Source organism: Lonchura striata, chromosome 31, assembly GCF_050655825.1.
Source record: "Lonchura striata isolate lonStrDom1 chromosome 31, ASM5065582v1, whole genome shotgun sequence".
Taxonomy (NCBI): domain Eukaryota; kingdom Metazoa; phylum Chordata; class Aves; order Passeriformes; family Estrildidae; genus Lonchura; species Lonchura striata.
The window spans coordinates 8,892,792-8,910,892 of NC_140733.1; the positions used below are offsets into that span (position 1 = coordinate 8,892,792).

The 18,101-nt window shown below is 64.3% G+C and overlaps 2 protein-coding genes across 3 annotated transcripts; both read left to right on the forward strand.

The window, feature by feature from the left end:
- The first annotated feature begins 182 nt into the window (after positions 1–182).
- Positions 183–10,615, forward strand: LOC110478834 (metastasis-associated protein MTA2). 2 transcript variants are annotated; one of them, XM_085563909.1, is made up of 18 exons: positions 183–432; positions 1,446–1,513; positions 1,609–1,702; positions 2,260–2,377; positions 2,486–2,549; positions 2,642–2,759; positions 2,839–2,941; positions 3,021–3,120; positions 4,074–4,262; positions 4,346–4,420; positions 5,023–5,078; positions 5,184–5,281; positions 5,677–5,816; positions 6,943–7,171; positions 7,847–7,936; positions 8,380–8,531; positions 9,194–9,342; positions 10,201–10,615. In XM_085563909.1, the coding sequence occupies exons 1-18, from the start codon at positions 405–407 to the stop codon at positions 10,373–10,375; spliced, it is 2,046 nt and encodes a 681-aa protein (XP_085420035.1). In that variant the 5' UTR covers positions 183–404; the 3' UTR covers positions 10,376–10,615. The 2 variants fall into 2 exon arrangements, with proteins under 2 accessions (XP_085420035.1, XP_085420034.1); XM_085563908.1 differs by having other exon boundaries at positions 191–432; positions 5,020–5,078.
- On the forward strand, positions 10,600–18,097 carry LOC110478854 (uncharacterized). The gene is made up of 9 exons (XM_085563891.1): positions 10,600–10,966; positions 11,705–11,895; positions 12,088–12,288; positions 12,893–13,007; positions 13,177–14,497; positions 15,112–15,221; positions 15,495–15,617; positions 15,699–15,791; positions 16,313–18,097. The coding sequence occupies exons 1-9, from the start codon at positions 10,600–10,602 to the stop codon at positions 18,037–18,039; spliced, it is 4,248 nt and encodes a 1,415-aa protein (XP_085420017.1). The 3' UTR covers positions 18,040–18,097.
- Positions 18,098–18,101: the final 4 nt, after the last annotated feature.

Genomic DNA, 18,101 nt, shown 5'->3' on the forward strand with positions numbered 1-18,101 from the left:
AGCGCCGCGGGTTCTTCCTCCGTGCCCGCCCTCGGCGCCTTTCCGGTTCTGGCGGAACTCGCCGAGCGCGTTACGGAAAGAGCCGAGGTTGAGGCGAGGAGTGCCGGAGAGAGCCGAGGCCAAGCCGAGGCTTTCCCGAAAAGCGCCGAGGTCTCTCCGGAAGCGCCCGAGGCGGCGCCGAACCCGTGCCGGAGGTGCCCGAACGAATCCGGCAATACCCGAGTCTCTCCGGAGTTGCCCAAACCCTCTCCGGAGGTGCCCGAGAGGTCTTGCCGGAGGTTGCCGAACGTCTCCGGAGGTGCCCGAAGGGCTCCGAACCGGCCGTGCCGGCGCGGAGGCGGCGGGAGCGGCGATGAAGCGCGGCCGGGGCCGGGCCCGGGGGTAGCGCGGCCGAGCGAGCGGCCATGGCGGCCAACATGTACCGCGTCGGCGGTGAGCGGGCCGGGGGCCGCGGGCAGGGACCTCCAGGAGGGGCTCTGGGGGGGGCCCTGAGGGGATTTGGGGGTCCCGGAAAGCGGAGTGTGGGGGGGGGTTGGGGGGGTCCGTGAGGGGATTTTGGGGGTGGGGGGTCCGTGAGGTAAGGGGGAGGCGTGAGGGGAGTGGGGGGATCCCACAGCGGAAAAGGGGGGGGGGGGTTGTCTGTGAGGGGATTTGGGGGTTCCGTGAGGCGCGGAAAGGGTCGTGAGGGGAATTGTGGGGGGGGGTCCGTGAGGGGTCCTGGAAAGGAGCAAGCGTGAGGGGAGTGGGGGGTGGTCTGTGAGGGGATTTGGGGGTTCCGGAAAGGGGGAGAGGGTCTTGTGAGGAAATTTGGGGGTCCCGGAAACAGCGGGGGTGTCTTGTGAGGCAATAGGCGGTGGGGGGGGAGGTCCCGTGCGGGAATTTGGAGGGAGAGGATTTAGGGGCGGGGGGGGTCCTGAAGAGGAAAGGGTCCCGTGAGGGGGTTAAGGAGGTCCCTGAGGGGATTTGGGGTGTTCGTGAGGGAACTTGGGGGTCTGTGAGGAAAAGGAGGTGCCAGAAATGGGGAGGGTTCCTTAAGGGGTGTGCTCCTTTGGGACCCCAAATTCTGAGGCATGGAGGTGGGAGACGGCTCCCCCCCCCAAAAAAAAAAAAAAAAAAAAATCTAAAGAAAAAAGGGGGGTGGTCTCTGATGAGAACGGAACCCGAGATTTTTTTGGGGGGTGTCCTGCACCCTCATTTGTGAGGGAAGGTCTGTGCCAGGGGGGGATCTCTGGTCTGTAGTGGGGGGCTGGGGGGGAAAATGAGGGGGGGTCCTGTGGGGTAACAAACCCCGTTCCCATGAGGGGAACATCTGGCTGCAAAAACCCCCTGGATTTTGGGGATTTGGGTGGAACTAAGAACAATCCTGACAAGTTCGAGAAAAAGGATTTTTGGGGGGTGGGGCTGCCCTCGTGACCCCCCAATTTTTGCTCCCTATTTTTCCCCAGATTACGTCTACTTCGAGAACTCCTCCAGCAACCCCTACCTGGTGCGGCGCATCGAGGAGCTCAACAAGGTGAGACCCCTGCCCTGTTCCTCAGGGGGGTCTCCAAGCCTGGGGAGGGGGTCCCCAAGCCCAGGGGACCCCACTGACCCCCTGTGCCCCCCCAGACGGCCAATGGCAACGTGGAGGCCAAGGTGGTTTGTCTGTTCCGACGGCGTGACATCTCCAGCAGCCTCAACAGCTTGGCTGACAGCAATGCCCGTGAGTGCGGGGCTTTTGGGGAGGGTTTTGGGGAGGTTTTGGGGATTTGGGGGGCAGCCTTAAAGGACAGGCCAAGGGTAATGCCGGTGGGTGGGGGATTTGGGGGGTTTTTAGGGGGTTTATAGGGCGGTCTGTGGCTCATATCACAATGGGGTGCTCCCAGAATTTGGGGAGAACTGGTTTGACATTATTGGGGTAATTTAGGGGTGCTGCAGGGGGGTCTATGACCTCTCCCAAAGGGGCGCCCCAAATTTGAGGGGGGGTTGGAGCTGCTCGGTCTCTCTCCACCTCTCTTGGGCTGAATTTTGGGGGGGTTTTGCCAATTTTGGGGCGGGGAATTACAGGTAAAGGACTGACCCCTTTGAACCATCAAACTGGGGGGGTCCTGCCCTTCCTGGGGGGGTCTCTCCCCTCCCACGGCCCCTCCCCCTCCCTCCCCTCCCCCTCCTCGGGGCTGTTGCCAAAAGCCCAGAGGGGGTTTTGGGAGAACAATGGGCCCTCCCAGCTGGATTTTGGGGGGGGAACACCCCGGTGTGACCCCCCCGCGGCCCCCCCAGGCGAGTTTGAGGAGGAGTCGAAGCAGCCGCCGATGACGGAGCAGCAGCGGCACCAGCTCAAGCACCGGGAGCTGTTCCTGTCTCGCCAGTTCGAGTCCCTCCCGGCCACCCACATCCGGTACCGGGGGCAGAAACGGCTCTGGGGGGGTGGGAAAACCCTCTGGGGGGGCTTCCCCTGCGTGGGGAGGGGTTTTGGGGTGACCCTCTCCCCAAATTTCCCCTACAGGGGGAAGTGCAGCGTGACGCTGCTGAACGAGACCGACATCCTGGGGCAGTACCTGGAGAAGGAGGTGAGTTCTGTGTGCCCCAAAATGGGTCTGGGGGGGGATTTTGGGGGTCTCCCCACCCTGCTGAGCCCCCCCAATGTGCCCCCTCCCCACAGGATTGCTTCTTCTACTCGCTGGTCTTCGACCCCGTGCAGAAAACGCTGCTGGCAGACCAGGGCGAGATCAGGGTGGGCTGCAAGTACCAGGCTGAGATCCCCGAGCGTCTGGCCGAAGGTTTGGGGGGTTCGGGGGGGCTCTGGGGGGTGCAGGATGGGGGGGGGTCATCCTGACAGCCCCCCCAAACCTCCCCCAGGTGAGTCGGACAACCGGAACCAGCAGAAGATGGAGATGAAGGTGTGGGACCCCGACAACCCCCTGACGGACCGGCAGATCGACCAGTTCCTGGTGGTGGCTCGGTGAGGGGGGATCGGGGGGGGTCGGTGGGGGGTCAGGGGGATTGGGGGGACCCTGCTGACCCCCCCATGTCCCCCCCAGGGCCGTGGGGACGTTTGCCCGGGCGCTGGACTGCAGCAGCTCCATCCGCCAGCCCAGCCTGCACATGAGCGCGGCCGCAGCCTCCCGGGACATCACCCTGGTGAGGGGGGACCCCAGCCCCCTGGGCACCCCAAAACCTCCCTCAGAACCCTCAGTTCCCACTGGGAGACCCCCAAACCTCTCTAGAACCTCCTCATTTCTCACTGGGAGACCCCAAAACTTCTTCTGAACTCCTCATGTCCTGTTGGGACATCCAAAGATTTTTTTATATCTCACATATCTCAACTGAGACACCCTAAAACCCCTTAGAACTCCTTATTTTTTACTGGGACACTTTTTCAAACCTTTTCATTTTAAATTGGAGCAGCCCAAAATATTCTTTAGAACTTCCCATTTCCCACTGGGACACCCCAAAACCTCCTTAGAACCTCCCCAAAATTTCCCATACACCCCTTAGATGACCCCAATGCTTTCCTGGGATACCCCAAATCCCCTTCAGAGCCCCCAGAGCCCCCCAAACCTGCCCCAAACCCCCTGTTAGAGCCCTCCCAGTGCTCCCAGTTCCACACCATGGACACGCTGCAGAGGAACGGCTACAACCTGGCGCGGGCCATGGCCACGCTGGTGCCACAGGGGGACCCAAAACCCCCCAAACCTCCCCGAGAAGCCCCAAAACCCCTCTTAGAGCCCTCCCAGTATATCCCAGTACGCCCCATTTCCCCCAGTTCCACGCCATGGACACGCTGCAGAGGAACGGCTACGACCTGGCGCGGGCCATGGCCACGCTGGTGCCACAGGGGGACCCAAAACCCCCCAAACCTCCCCGAGAAGCCCCAAAACCCCTCTTAGAGCCCTCCCAGTATATCCCAGTACACCCCATTTCCCCCAGTTCCACGCCATGGACACGCTGCAGAGGAACGGCTACGACCTGGCGCGGGCCATGGCCACGCTGGTGCCGCAGGGGGACCCAAAACCCCCCAAACCTCCCCGAGAAGCCCCAAAACCCCTCTTAGAGCCCTCCCAGTATATCCCAGTACACCCCATTTCCCCCAGTTCCACGCCATGGACACGCTGCAGAGGAACGGCTACGACCTGGCGCGGGCCATGGCCACGCTGGTGCCGCAGGGGGGGCCGGTGCTGTGCCGGGACGAGATGGAGGAGTGGTCGGCCTCCGAGGCCATGCTCTTCGAGGAGGCCCTGGAGAAGTACGGCAAGGACTTCAACGACATCCGGCAGGATTTTGTGAGTGGGGGAGAGCAGCCCCTTTTTGGGGGTCCTGAGGGGGCTGAGGGACCCCCCCCGAGCTCAGGGTTTGGTTCCCACAGCTGCCCTGGAAGTCGCTGGCCAGCATTGTCCAGTTCTACTACATGTGGAAAACCACTGACCGCTACATCCAGCAGGTATGGGGCTGGGCTGGGGGCTGGGGGGGCTAAAATGGGGGTTTGGGGGGGCTGCAGTAATGATTTGGGGGGCTGAACTGGGGATTTGGGGAGCTGGGGTGGGAGCTTGGGGGTCTGGGCTGGGGGTTTCGGGGACTGAAATGGGTGTTTGGGAGGCTGGGCTGGGGGTTTGGGGGGCTCAAATGGGGGTTTGGGGGGCTGATAATGGGGTTTAAGGGCTGAAATTGGCATTTTGGAGGTCTGATATGGGGTTTTGAGGCTGATAATGGGGTTTGGGGAGCTGATTTTGGGGTTCTGGGGGGCTGATTAAGGGATTTGAGGGACTGATATGGGGTGTTGGGGGCCTGAAATGGAGGTTTTGGGGGTTGATATGGGGTTTTGGGGGGCTGAAATGGGGGGTTTGGGGCCTGATTTTGGGGTTCTGGGGGGCTGATTCAGGGTCAGTTCAGGTACCTGTGGGGTTTTTGATGGGCTCTGGGGGTTTTGTGGAGGTGATTTGGGGGTTCCATGTGGCTGTGGGGTTCAGGGGGGCTCTGGGGGGCTGATTTGGGGGGTTTGGGGGGGCTCAGAGCCCCCTGTGACCCCCTCCCTGCTCGCAGAAGAGGCTGAAGGCAGCGGAGGCCGACAGCAAACTGAAGCAAGTCTACATCCCCACCTAGTGAGTGGGGGGCTTTGGGGACCCCTGCCAGGCCTGGGGGGGCACAGGAGACCCCCCTGGGACCCCCCCAAAATCCTCTGACCCCCTCCCCCCCTTTTCCCACAGCACTAAACCCAACCCCAACCAGATCATCTCGGTGGGCTCCAAACCTGGCGTCAACGGGGCCGGCTTCCAGAAAGGGCTGAGCTGCGAGAGCTGCCACAGTCAGTGTGGGCTGGGGGCATTTGGGGGGGTCCCAAAGGGTTTGGGGGTTCCCAGGGGTTTGGGGGGGTCCTGAGGCTGTGAGGGGTTTCTGGGGTTTGGGGGTTCCAGAAAGGGCTGAGCTGTGAGAGCTGCCACAGTCAGTACAGGCTGGGGGGATTTGGGGGGGGTCCCAAAGGGTTTGGGAGGGAGGTCCCAAAGGGTTTGGGGGGTCCTGAGGTCGTACGGGGGGGTCTCTGGGGTTTGTGGAACAGGAATTTGGGGATTCCAGAAGGGGCTCTCTGGCATTTGAGGAAATCCTGGGGTGGGGTTTGGGGGCTTTTGCAGAGATTCTGAGTTTGGGTGGGATCTCTGGGTCCCCCCTCAGCATCCCAGTAACCCCCAGTTGCCCCCGCAGCATCCCAGTCCCCCCAGTGGTACGCCTGGGGGCCCCCCAACATGCAGTGCCGCCTCTGTGCCTCCTGTTGGATCTACTGGAAGAAATACGGGGGGCTCAAGACCCCCACCCAGCTGGAGGGGGTGACCCGCAGCGCCTCGGTGAGCCCCCAGACCCCAAACCCCACTGAGGGACCCCCAAAACCTCTTGGGACCCTCAAAACCTCCTGGGAGCCCCAGATTGCCCTCAGGAACACCCGATTTCTCTCAGAACACCCCAAACTCCCTTTTGAGCCCCCAAACCCCTCTCAGAGTCCCTAAATCCCCTTTAGAGCTCCTTAAATCCCATTTTTAGACCCCAAACCCCCCTCAGAGTCCCTAAATCCTCTTTAGAACTTTCTAAATCGCCTTTGGAGCCCCCCAAACTCCCTTCATCCTCTTTCCAAGCTCCTTTAGAGTCCCCAAACCCCACTAAGAGCCCCTGAATTTCTTCTGGGACCTCCTTAAGCCCCCCAAATTCCACAGTAACCCCATTCCTGGGGTCATCTTTCCCCATACACCACCATGGGTGGTTTTAGGGTGGATTTTGGGGTCACCCAACCCTTTCTCACCCCACAGGAGCCCCACTTCTGGGGTTACCTGTCCTTGTACATCACCATGGGTTGATTTAGGGGGGATTTTGGGGTTGTCCAACTCTCCTGACCCCATCTAAATCCCTATAAACCCCACAGGAGCCCAACTCATGGCATCACCTGTCCCCATACACCACTGTGGGTGGATTTGGGGTGGATTTTGGGGTCACCCAACCCTTTCTAACCCCACAGGAGCCCAACTCATGGGGTCACCTGTCCCCATACACCACTGTGGGTGGATTTGGGGTGGATTTTGGGGTCACCCAACCCTTTCTAATCCCACAGGAGCCCAACTCATGGGGTCACCTGTCCCTGTACGCCACCATGGTTGGATTTAGGGTGGATTTTGGGGTCGCCCAACCCTGTCTCCCCCCGCAGGAGCCCCACTCATGGGGTCACCTGTCCCCATACACCACTGTGGGTGGATTTGGGGTGGATTTTGGGGTCACCCAACCCTTTCTAACCCCACAGGAGCCCCACTTCTGGGGTCACCTGTCCTTGTATACCACCAGGGGTGGATTTAGGGTGGATTTTGAGGTTGCCCAACCCAGTCTTACCCCACAAGAGCCCCATTCCGGGGTCACCTGTCCCCGTACCCCACCATGGGTGGTTTTGGGGTGGATTTTGGGGTCCCCCAACCCTGTCTCCCCCCGCAGGAGCCCCATTCCCGAGGTCACCTGTCGCGGCCCGAGGCGCAGTCGCTGTCGCCGTACACGACGAGCGCCAGCCGTGCCAAGCTGCTGGCCAAGAACCGGCAGACGTTCCTGCTGCAGACCACGCGGCTGACGCGGCTCTCGCGCCGCCTGTGCCGCGACGTGCTGCAGCCGCGGCGGGCGGCGCGCCGGCCCTACGCCCCCATCAACGCCAACGCCATCAAGGCCGAGTGTGAGCAGGGAAAAAAGGGGAAAAAACGGGGGTTTGGGGGAAAAAAATGGAGGTTTGGGGGTGGTTGGGGTCCCCTCAGGGGGTATCAGAGTATATGGGATTCCTACGTCCCCATTAACGCCAATGCCATCAAGGCCGAGTGTGAGCGGGGAAACTGGGGGGAAAATGGGGGTTTGGGGGAAAAAATGGGGGATTTGAGAGCCCCATCAATGCCAATGCCATCAAGGCCAAGTGTGAGCAGGGAAACGGGGAGAAATGGGGGTTTGGGGGGAAAAATGGGGTTTGGGGGGATTTGAGATCCCCATCAACACCAACGCCATCAAGGCAGAGCGTGAGTGAGGGAAATGGGGAAAAATGGGAGTTTGGGGGCAAAAAATGGGGGCTTGGGGGAAAAAAATACAGGTTTGGGGGGAAAAGAATGGGGGTTTGGGATACCCATCAACGCCAATGCCATCAAGGCTGAGTGTGAGAAATGGGAGGGAAAAACGGGGAGAAAAAGGGGATTTGGGACCCCCACCCAGGTGGATTTGGGACCCCCACCCAGGGGGATTTAGAACCCCCATCAAGGCCACGTGTGGGTGTTGGGACTGGGCGGGGGGAAGGGGGGTTTGGGACCCTTCTGTGGGACTGAAGGGGGGGTCTCATCCCCCCCTGAGCCCCCTGTGGTCCCCCCAGGCTCCATCCGGCTGCCCAAGGCCGCCAAGGCCCCCATGAAGATTCACCCGCTGACCCGGCTGCCCCTGGCCGCCATCGTCAAGGAGCTGGGTGAGGGGCTGGGGGGGCGTCCTGGGGCTGGGGAGGGGGTTGGGGGGGATGCCTGGGGGTGGGGGATACAAGAGGGGGTGGTCCAGGTGGATCTGGGGGGGTCCCGAGGATGAGAGGGGAGATTTGGGAGTGTCCCGGTGGGGTGGAGGAGGGATTCAGAGTGGTCCAGATGAATTTTGGGGGTCCCAAGAATGAGGGGTGGGATTTGGGGTGTCCTGGTGGGCTGGGGGGGGGAAAATTTGAGGGGGTCTAGGTGGGCTGGGGGAGAGATTTGGGAGGGTCCAGGTGAGTCTGGGGGTGTCTGAAGGTGCTGGACCCCAACTGGGGGTCCCCAGGAGTGGTGGGGGGGTGACACCGGGGTGTGGGGGGGGCTCAGGGCCGGATTTGGGGATTTTTGGGGTCGGGGGGACACCCCCTGACCCCCCTGCCTCCCCCCCTCCCAGCGGCCCAAGCCCCCCTGAAGCCGAAGACCCCCCGAGGCACCAAGACCCCGATCAACCGGAACCAGCTGAGCCAGAGCCGGGGGCTGGCGGGGCTGGGGGGCAAGCGGGGCTACGAGGCGGGGGGAGATGGCCACCGGCCCCCCCGCATGAGGGTACGGGGCAGGGGGGATTGACAGGGGAGTGGGGTGATTGACGGGGGAATGGGGTGATTGACAGGGGCATGGGGTGATTGATGGGGGAATGGGGTGATTGACAGGGAGCATTGGGGTGATTGATGGGGGAATGGGGTGATTGACAGGGGAATGGGTGATTGACAGGGGAATGGGGTGATTGACAGGGGAAAGGGGTGATTGACAGGAAGCATTGGAGTGATTGACAGGGGAATGGGGTGATTGATGGGGGAATGGGGTGATTGATGGGGGAATGGGGTGATTGATGGGGAAATTGGGGGTGATTGACAGGAAGCATTGGAGTGATTGACAGGGGAATGGGGTGATTGACGGGGGGTGGAGTTTGGGAGGTGATTGACAGGGGTGAAACATGCGGGGGTGGGGCTTGGAGTGATTGACAGTGGGCGGGGCCGTTGGAACTGGGAGCTGATTGGAGCAATGAGGGTTTGTGGGCGGTGACTTGGGTTGATTGACATGCACGTTGAGGGGCTTGGGGCGTGGTTAGGGGGTGACCGACGGCCTCACGGCGCGCCGTGATTGGCCGGGTAAAACGCGCGCCCTGGCGGGGGCGGGCTGTGATTGGGCGGCGGGCTGGCGCGGCGCGCTGTGATTGGGCGGCGGGCGGGGCTGACGCTGCCGCGCAGGTCGGAACGGCGGCGCTGCCGTTCTCGGCCAACGGGCGCCCCCTGGCGGCCGCGCTGCGCCCCGCGCCCCCCCCCGGCACCAAACGGCAGAAACTGAACCCGGCGGACGCCCCAAACCCCGTGGTGTTCGTGGCCACCAAGGACACCCGGTACGGGGCCTGAGCGGTGGGGGGGAGGGGTCCTCAGGGGCTTTGGGGGGTTCTGAGGAGATTTAAGGGGATCCTGAGGGGGTTTGGAGAGCCCTGAAAAGATCTTGGGCGTCCCAAGGGGTTTGGGGGGGTCCTGAGGGTATCCTGAGGGGGTTTGGGGGGTTCTGAAAGGATGTGAGAGGGTCCTGAGGGGACTTCAGGGGATCCTCAAGGGATTTGGAGGGGTTCCTGAGAGGGTCTGGGGAGTCTTGAGGGGATCTGGGGTGTATTGAGCAGGTTTGGGAGGGGTTCCTGAGGGGATTTGTGGGGGTCCTGAGGGGATTTGGGGGTTTCTGAAGGGGTTTTGGAAGTCCTCAGGGGCTTTTGGGAGGGTTGTAAGAGGGTTTGACAGATCCTGAGGGGTTCTGGGAGGGTCCTGAGGGGCTTTGGGACGTCCTGGGGGGGTTTAGCAGGATCTTAACGGGGTTTGAGAGATCTTGAGGGAATCGTGGGGGGGGTTCCGGAGGGGTTTGAGGGATCCTGAGCAGATTTGGGAGGTCTGGGAGGGTCCTGAGGAGCTCTGGGGGTCCTGAGGGGGTTTGGCAGGATCCTAACAGGATTTGAGGGATCCTGAGGGGATTTGGGAGGTCTGGGAAGGTCCTGAGGAGCTTTGGGCTCCCCTGGCAGGGTCTGACCTGCCCTGGCACAGTCAATACCCCCCCCAGATCACCCAGAATGGGAATGTTGGGATTATTCCTTTGGGGGAACCACACAGAACGTGTCCCCCCGCCCCAGCTCACGGAGGTGGGGGGGGTGGGGTGTCACGGGGAGTTTTTTGGGGTTCCCCTCCATGACCCCACCCCCCACCACGATCCGCAGGGCTCTGCGGAAGGCGCTGACGCACCTGGAGCTGCGCCGCGCCGCCCGGCGCCCCAACCTCCCGCTGAAGGTGAAACCGGGGCTCCCCCCGCTGCGCCCGGGGGGGGCCCTGCCGCCCCCCGCCGCCGCCCCGCACCCCGCCAGCACCTCGGAGCCCATCGTCCTCGAGGACTGACCCCCCCCCTGCCCTGCCCCTTTTGTATTTTTTTTATTTCCATAGAAAAAATAAACCTCGCGGGGGGGGGGGTTGGGGGTTGGGGGGGTGTCGGGTGCCCCTCCCCCCGCTCTCCGTTCTGCCCCTCCCCCCCCCCCCCCGCGGGCCCCTTTTGTACGTGGAGCGACGCCCCCGGTTTTGTATCTCGGGCTGTCCCGGTTCTGTAGCGACAGGAAATAAACGCGATGAGTTTTTTCTTCAGCGGGAGGCACAAAACGGCGGCGGGGGGAAACGGGGGAGCACCGGGAGGAATGTTTGTGTTGGGGCGCGTTGCCGGGGGGAAAAGCGTGGGGGACGGACCGCGCGTGGGGGAGCGGGAAGGGACGGACACTTCCGGCGGAAGTAGCGGAGGGACGGGCGCGGGAACCGGGCCCGCCATGGAACCGGAGCCGGGCCCTGATCCCGCCCCGGGGCTCGATCGCGACATGGAGCCGGGCCGCGACCCGGTAACGGGCCCGGTGCCGGTAACCGACCCGGCCGCCGATCCCGACGTGGAGCCGCTGCACCGGGGCGGTTTCCGCTGCCGCCTGTGCCAGATCACCGCGGCCAACCGTGAGTGCTGCCGGGGCTCCGGGACCCTGGCACCGGGGGCGGTGGTTACCGGTTAACGGGACCGGCGGCTCCGGGACCCTCCCGTGACTCCCCGGTTCCCGTGCCCGGGCCGGGCTCCGGGACCCTGTTCACCAGAACAGCGAGGGCTCTAAGCTCCGTTTTAACCGGAACCGGGGATCTCCGGGACCCCAATTCCCGGTCTGGGGGGGTTTCCATGACTCCAGTTCCCGTTCCCGTGGGTCCCTCCCTGTCCCGGTGCCCCCAGCTCCTGCTCCCGGTGTCCCCACTCCCATTCCCGGTGTACCCAACTCCTGCTCCCATTCCCGGTGTCCCGTTCCCGGTGTCCCATTCCCATTCTCAGTGTCTCGTTCCCATTCCCGGTGTTCCCGTTCCAATTCCTATTCCCGTTCCCGGTGTCCCGTTCCCATTCCCGGTGTCCCGTTCCCATTTCTATTCCCATTCCCGGTGTCCCGTTCCCGCTGGCCCATTCTCGCTGTCCCGTCCCTATTCCCGGTGTTCCTGTTCCCATTTCTATTCCCGTTCCCGGTGTCCCGTTCCCGGTGTTCCCGTCCCCATTCCCGCTGTCCCATTCCCGGTGTTCCCGTCCCCATTCCCGCTGTCCCGTTCCCGGTGTTCCCATTCCCATTTCTATTCCCGTTCCCGGTATCCCGTTCCCGCTGTCCCGTTCCCATTCCCGCTGTTCCCGTCCCCATTCCCGCTGTCCCGTTCCCCCGGCAGTTCCCAGCCTGCGCTCGCACCTGGCCGGGCGGCGGCACCGGCGGCTCCGGTGGCTCCGGTTCGAGCGGCGCGCGCAGGAGCAGCGGAGCCTCTTCGTCAGCGGCTTCTCCCGCGGCACCGCGCCCGAGCAGCTGCGGCGCCACTTCCGCGCCTTCGGGCCGGTCGCGACAGTCGTCATGGACAAGGAGAAGGTGCGGGCGGCCTCGGCCGTGTCGCGACAGGCGGGGAGGGAGGTCGGCACCCCGCGGCTCCCGCCCCCGCGGGACCTCGGGTGGAAATTTTGGGGCTCTCGGGGCGTGCCGCGATTGTCGCGATAGTCAAGGATGAACTGTTGGGGGGGGATTGGGTGGCCCCCTCCCCATGGCGCTCGCCTGTCGCGACAGGGGCTGTTCGCCATCGTGGAGCTGCAGGACGCCGCGGGGCGGCAGCGGGCGCTGGATGAGCCCCGCCACGTCCTGGAGGGGCGGCGGCTGCGGGTGCGGCCCCGGGAGCACCGGGACTTCCCCCGGGCCCCGCCCCGGGACCCTCCCGGGACCCCCCCGGGACCCCCGGGGCTGCTGCAGGCGCTGGGCCGGGCCCAGGATGTGAGTGGGGGGCTCGGCCAGGGGGTGTGGGGGGCTCAAGGGGTTTTTTGGGGGAAGGGTCCCAAAGCTCTCCCGGGGGTTTTTGGGGGGGTCCCGAAGCACTCCCTGTTGGGTTCGGGGGTGTCCTGGGGGGCTCGAGGGGTTTTTGGGGGGGTTTAGGGAGCTTTAGGAGGCTCCCAGTTTGCCCAGTGCAGATGAGGAGAGGCTCCCAGTTTGGCCAGTAGGGATGGGGGGGTTCCCAGTTTGCCCAGTAAGGATGGGGGGGTTCTCCCAGTGCTCCCAGTCTGCCCAGTAAGGATGGGGGGGTTCCCAGTTTGCCCAGTAAGGATGGGGGGGTTCTCCCAGTGCTCCCAGTCTGCCCAGTAAGGATGGGGGGGGTTCCCAGTTTGCCCAGTAAGGATGGCGGGGGGGGTCCCAGTTTGCCCAGTAAGGATGGGGGGGTTCCCAGTGCTCCCAGTCTGCCCAGTAAGGATGGGGGGGGATTCCCAGTTTGCCCAGTAAGGATGGGGGGGTTCCCAGTTTGCCCAGTAAGGATGGGAGGGGGGTCCCAGTTTGCCCAGTAAGGATGGGGGGGTTCCCAGTGCTCCCAGTCTGCCTCGCGCAGGTGGAGGCGCAGCTGCAGCTGCTGGTGCAGGCGCTGGAGCTGAGCGCGGCCGAGCGGCGCCTGCGGCGGCTCCTGGTGGCCCTGATCCAGGAGGTGTTCGGCGAGTTCTTCCCAGGTGGGCACAGCTGGCACAGCTGGGCACAGCTGGGGACACCTGGCACAGCTGGGCACAGCTGGCACAGTCACATGGGGGTGGGACAGGGCTGTGACATGTCCCAGGTGTGTGCCAGGTGTGTGATGCTTCCCAAGCGTGTCCCTCACCTGTCCCCACCCGTGTCCCCCAGGCTGCTCCGTTGTCCCCTACGGCTCCTCCGTCAACGGCTTCGACGTCCACGGCTGCGACCTCGACCTGCACCTGGAGCTGGGGGACCCCCAGAGCCCAGAGACCCCCAAAATCCCTGACCTTAACCCAAACGGGGACCCCCAGAGCCCAGAGACCCCCAAAATCCCTGACCTTAACCCAAACGGGGACCCCCAGAGCCCGGAGACCCCCAAAATCCCTGACCTTAACCCAAACGGGGACCCCCAGAGCCCGGAGACCCCCAAAATCCCTGACCTTAACCCAAACGGGAACCCCCAGAGCCCAGAGACCCCCAAAATCCCTGACCTTAACCTAAACGGGAACCCCCAGAGCCCAGAGACCCCCAAAATCCCTGATCTTAACCCAAACGGGAACCCCCAGAGCCCAGAGACCCCCAAAATCCCTGACCTTAACCTAAACGGGAACCCCCAGAGCCCAGAGACCCCCAAAATCCCTGATCTTAACCCAAACGGGAACCCCCAGAGCCCAGAGACCCCCAAAATCCCTGACCTTAACCCAAACGGGAACCCCCAGAGCCCAGAGACCCCCAAAATCCCTGATCTTACCACAAATGGGGACCCCCAGAGCCCGGAGACCCCCAAAATCCCTGATCTTACCACAAATGGGGACCCCCAGAGCCCGGAGACCCCCAAAATCCCTGATCTTACCACAAATGGGGACCCCCAGAGCCCGGAGACCCCCAAAATCCCTGATCTTACCACAAATGGGGACCCCCAGAGCCTAGGGAGCCCCAAAAACCCTGACTCTAGCCCTAACGGGGACACCCAGAGCCCAAAGACCCCAAACAGGGACCCCCAGAGCCAGGGGGGGACACTGCTGGGAGATGGGGACCCCCCTCCCAATGGGTCCCTTTTGGGGGACAAGGACCCCCACCTCAAGGGGTCCCTTTTGGGGGACAAAGGGTCTCTTTTGGGGTCCATTTTGGGTGACAGAGACCCCTCCTCTGAGGGGTCCCTTCTGGGGTCCGAGGGGTCCCTTTTGGGGTCCCTTTCGGGTGACCGAGACCCCTCCCGGGCCGCCTCTCCCACGGGGTGCGGCTCTGAGTGGGGGTCCCTGTCAGGGGATGAGTCCCCCGAGGCCGAGGGGTCCCCTTTGGGGTGCGGGGGGTCCCTTTTGGGGCGCAGGGCCCCCCCGGAGCAGGTGCTGGCGCTGGTGGGGGCGGTGCTGCGGCGCTGCGTGCCGGGGGTCCGGGGGGTCCGCGCCGTGCCCGGCGCTCGGCGCCCCGTGGTCAAATTCAGCCACAAACAGTCCGGGCTGGCCGGGGACGTGTGCCTGGACAACCGGTACGGACCGGGGGCAACTGGGGGGGACTGGGAGGGACTGGGAGCGGGGATGGGGACGTTGGGGGGGACTGGGAGCCACTGGGAGGGACTGGGGGCAACTGGGAGGGACTGGGGGCAACTGGGAGGGACTGGGATGGACTGGAAGCAGGGGATGGGGACACGAGGGGGGCATTGGGAGGGACTGGAAGAGGACTGGGAGCGGGGATGGGGGTGTTGGGAGGGACTGGGAGCCACTGGGAGAGACTGGGGGCAACTGGGAGGGACTGGGAGCAAGGAATGGGGATGTTGGGAGGGACTGGGGGCAACTGGGAGCAACTGGGAGGGACTGGGAGCAACTGGGAGGCACTGGGAGCATGGGATGGGGGCATGACGGGGGCGTTGGGAGTGAGTGAAGGGCACTTGGGGAAACTGGGAGGGAACGGGGGGCACCTTCTAATTCCGTTCTTTTCTTTCTCCCACTTCCCCTACTCCTCCTCCTCCTTTTTTCCCTTTTGTCCCTTTTCCCCACTCTTTTTTCCCCATTCCCCCTTTTCCCTGCCCCATTTTCCCCTTTCGCCCCTTTTCCCTGCCCTTTTTCCCCATTTTTCCCGTTTTTTGCCCCAAACCTGCCCCAGCCTGGCCCTGTTCAACACGCAGTTCCTGCGCCTCTGCGCCGACGCCGACCCGCGGGTGCGGCCCCTGGGCTACGCCGTGCGCCTCTGGGCGGGGGGGCAGCGCCTGGCAGGTGAGGGGGGCCGGGACCCCTCCCCAAAATGGGCTGGGACCCCTCAAAGGGGGCTGGAACCCCCCAAAAACAGGCTGGAACTCCCAAAAAGAGGCAGAGACCCTCTAAAGTAGGAAGAGAGCCCTGAACATCACTGAGCGAGGAGGGGGCTCAGAGCCCCCACCCCACCACCAAACTCCTCCAAGCAGCAAGGGGGGGTCGTGGCCAATTGAGGGGGGGGGTCACAGCTCACTGGGGACCCTCGGCACGACCCCCCCCCCGTTATTCCCGCAGGGAACCGGGCCGGGGGCGGCCCCCTCCTCACCAACTACGCGCTGACGCTGCTGCTGGTGCTGTTCCTGCAGAGCCGCAGCCCCCCGGTGCTGCCCTCGGTGCGGCGCCTCCGCCTCCTGGCAGGTGCCCACACCCCCCCTTCCCCTTTTTGGGGGTCCCCTCCCCATTTTGGGGGTCCCTGACCCCCCCCGGTGTCGGTTGCAGGGCCCCAGGACCGTGCCCAGGTTGGGGGGTGGGATTGCAGCTTCCCCCGGGACGCGGCGGCGCTGGAGCCCAGCGGGAACGACCAGAGCGCCGGTGAGGGGGAACCGGGGGTCCCCAAATCCGGGAGGGGCTCCTGACCCTCTGGGGGGGGTCCCCAAATCCGGGAGGGGCTCCTGACCCTCTGGGGGGGGTCCCCAAATCCGGGGGTGGGATCCTGACCCTCTGGGAGGGGGTCCCTAAATCGGGGAGGGGCTCCTGACCCACTGTGGCGGGCCTCAAATCCCACTGGGTTTTGGGGGGATTCCGGGTGATTTTGAAGTTATTTTTGGGGTTGGCTCTGGTTGGTTTTTGGGTATTTTTGGGTGTGATTTGGAGGGATTCTGGGTGGTTTTAGGGCAGTTTCTGGATGTTTTTAGGAGAGTTTTTGTGTGATTTTGAGGGTATTTTTGGGGCTGTTTCTGGGTGGTTTTGGGGGTATTTTTTTGGCTGTTTCTGGTTGGTTTTAGGGCAGTTTCTGGATGTTTTCGTGGGTGTTTTTTGTTGATTTTGGGGGTGTCCTGGGTATTTTCGGGAGTGTCTCCACGGCTCTCTGACCACCCCCTCCCTCCCCCCAGCCTCCCTCCTGGCCGAATTCTTCTCCTATTTCGGTAGCCTGAATTTGGGGGAGCTCCTCCTGTCCCCCCTGGAGGGCCGAGCTCTGCCTCGCCCCGCTCCCGAGACCCTCGGGGGTCTCCGCCCGGGCCCCCTGACCCTGCAGGACCCCTTCGAGCTGAGCCACAACGTGGCCGCCAACGTCACGGCGCGCACGGTGTCGCGATTCGTGCGCTGCTGTCGCGACGCCGCCCGGCTCTGTCGCGGCCCCGAGTTCCTCCAAAAATCACGCAGGGGCCGCCCCTGGGGCGTGATGCGGCTGCTCCAGCCCGGCCCCGGCGGCGATCGCGGCGCTTTTGGGGATTCCGAGGGGAAATTCCTCATCCCGGTCCCGCTGCCACCCCCGGCGGGGCGCGGGCGGGTCCCGCAGCGCGAGGTTTGTGCGGCCGTGGGCTTCGTGCTGCGGGAGCTGCTGGGCTGCGGCTGCGAGCCCCGGGGCGAGCTGGGCCACCTGGAGAAGGTGACGGGCCATTCCCGAGGGGAATTTGGGGATTTGGGGACACCACCGGGAGCCCAGTGCCACCTGAAGAAGGTGACGGGCGATTCCCAGCGGGAATTTGGGGATTTGGGGACACCACCGGGAGCCCAGTGCCACCTGGAGAAGGTGACGGGCCATTCCCGAGCGGAATTTGGGGATTTGGGGACACCACCGGGAGCCCAGTGCCACCTGGAGAAGGTGACGGGCGATTCCCAGCGGGAATTTGGGGATTTGGGGACACCACCGGGAGCCCAGTGTCACCTGGAGGAGGTGACAGGCGATTCCCAGCGGGAATTTGGGGATTTGGGGACACCACCAGGAGCCCAGTGCCACCTGGAGGGGGTGACGGGCCATTCCCGACAGGAATTTGGGGATTTGGGGACACCACCGGGAGCTCAGTGTCACCTGGAGCGGGCGACGGGCCATTCCCGAGCGGAATTTGGGGATTTGGGGACACCACCGGGAGCCCAGTGCCACCTGGAGGAGGCGACAGGCGATTCCCAGTGGGAATTTGGGGACGCGGGGACACCGGGACCGGGCTCCAAGCGTCGCCTCCCCGAGGGGGTCCCGCCCGGGGCGGGGGTCCCGCCCGCAAAGCGGCCCCGGGGCCCCGCGGGCCCGTCCCGGTGGAGCTGCTGCGTCTGGTACCGGGTGTGGCGGGGCCGCCGCCGCCTCCGCCGCCGCCTCCGGCCCCGGGCGGGCTCCGGGGGGGCTCCGGGCACCGAGGGGAACCGGGGGGATCAAAGTCTTGAGGGTCCCGAGGGTCCTGGAGGGGCTCAGAATGCCGGGAGGGCTGGGGGTGCCGGGAGAGCTGGGGGTCCCGGGGATGTTCAGGATCCTCTGGGGGTTGGGGGTCCCGGTGGTCTCGGGGGTCCCGGGAGCTGCCCCCTGGCCCTGGAGCGAGCCGTGACCGAGGCCATTGTCCGAGGGGACACCGGGACCCCCCCCGGGCCGCCCCCGGAGCCGCTGCTGCGTTTCCAGCTCAGCGCCCGCCCGGGGGGGTCGCGCCGGGACCCCCAAATGCTGCTGCACCTCCAGCCCGAGCCCCCCTCGCCGCTTTTCCACGAGTTTTTCCACTTTTTGCGGAGTTTTCTGCCCGAAATGGTGCGGCAGCGCCTGGGCTGGGGGGCGGGGGGCCCGGAGACCCCCGGGGGGGGTGGGGGTCAGGGGCAGCCAGGGGGGAATTTTGTAAATTCTGAGGTTTTCCAGTAAAATCCGTTCTGCAGCGTGGCCGGGGCCGTTACTGGGGGGGAAGAGGGAACTGGGGGAGAAAA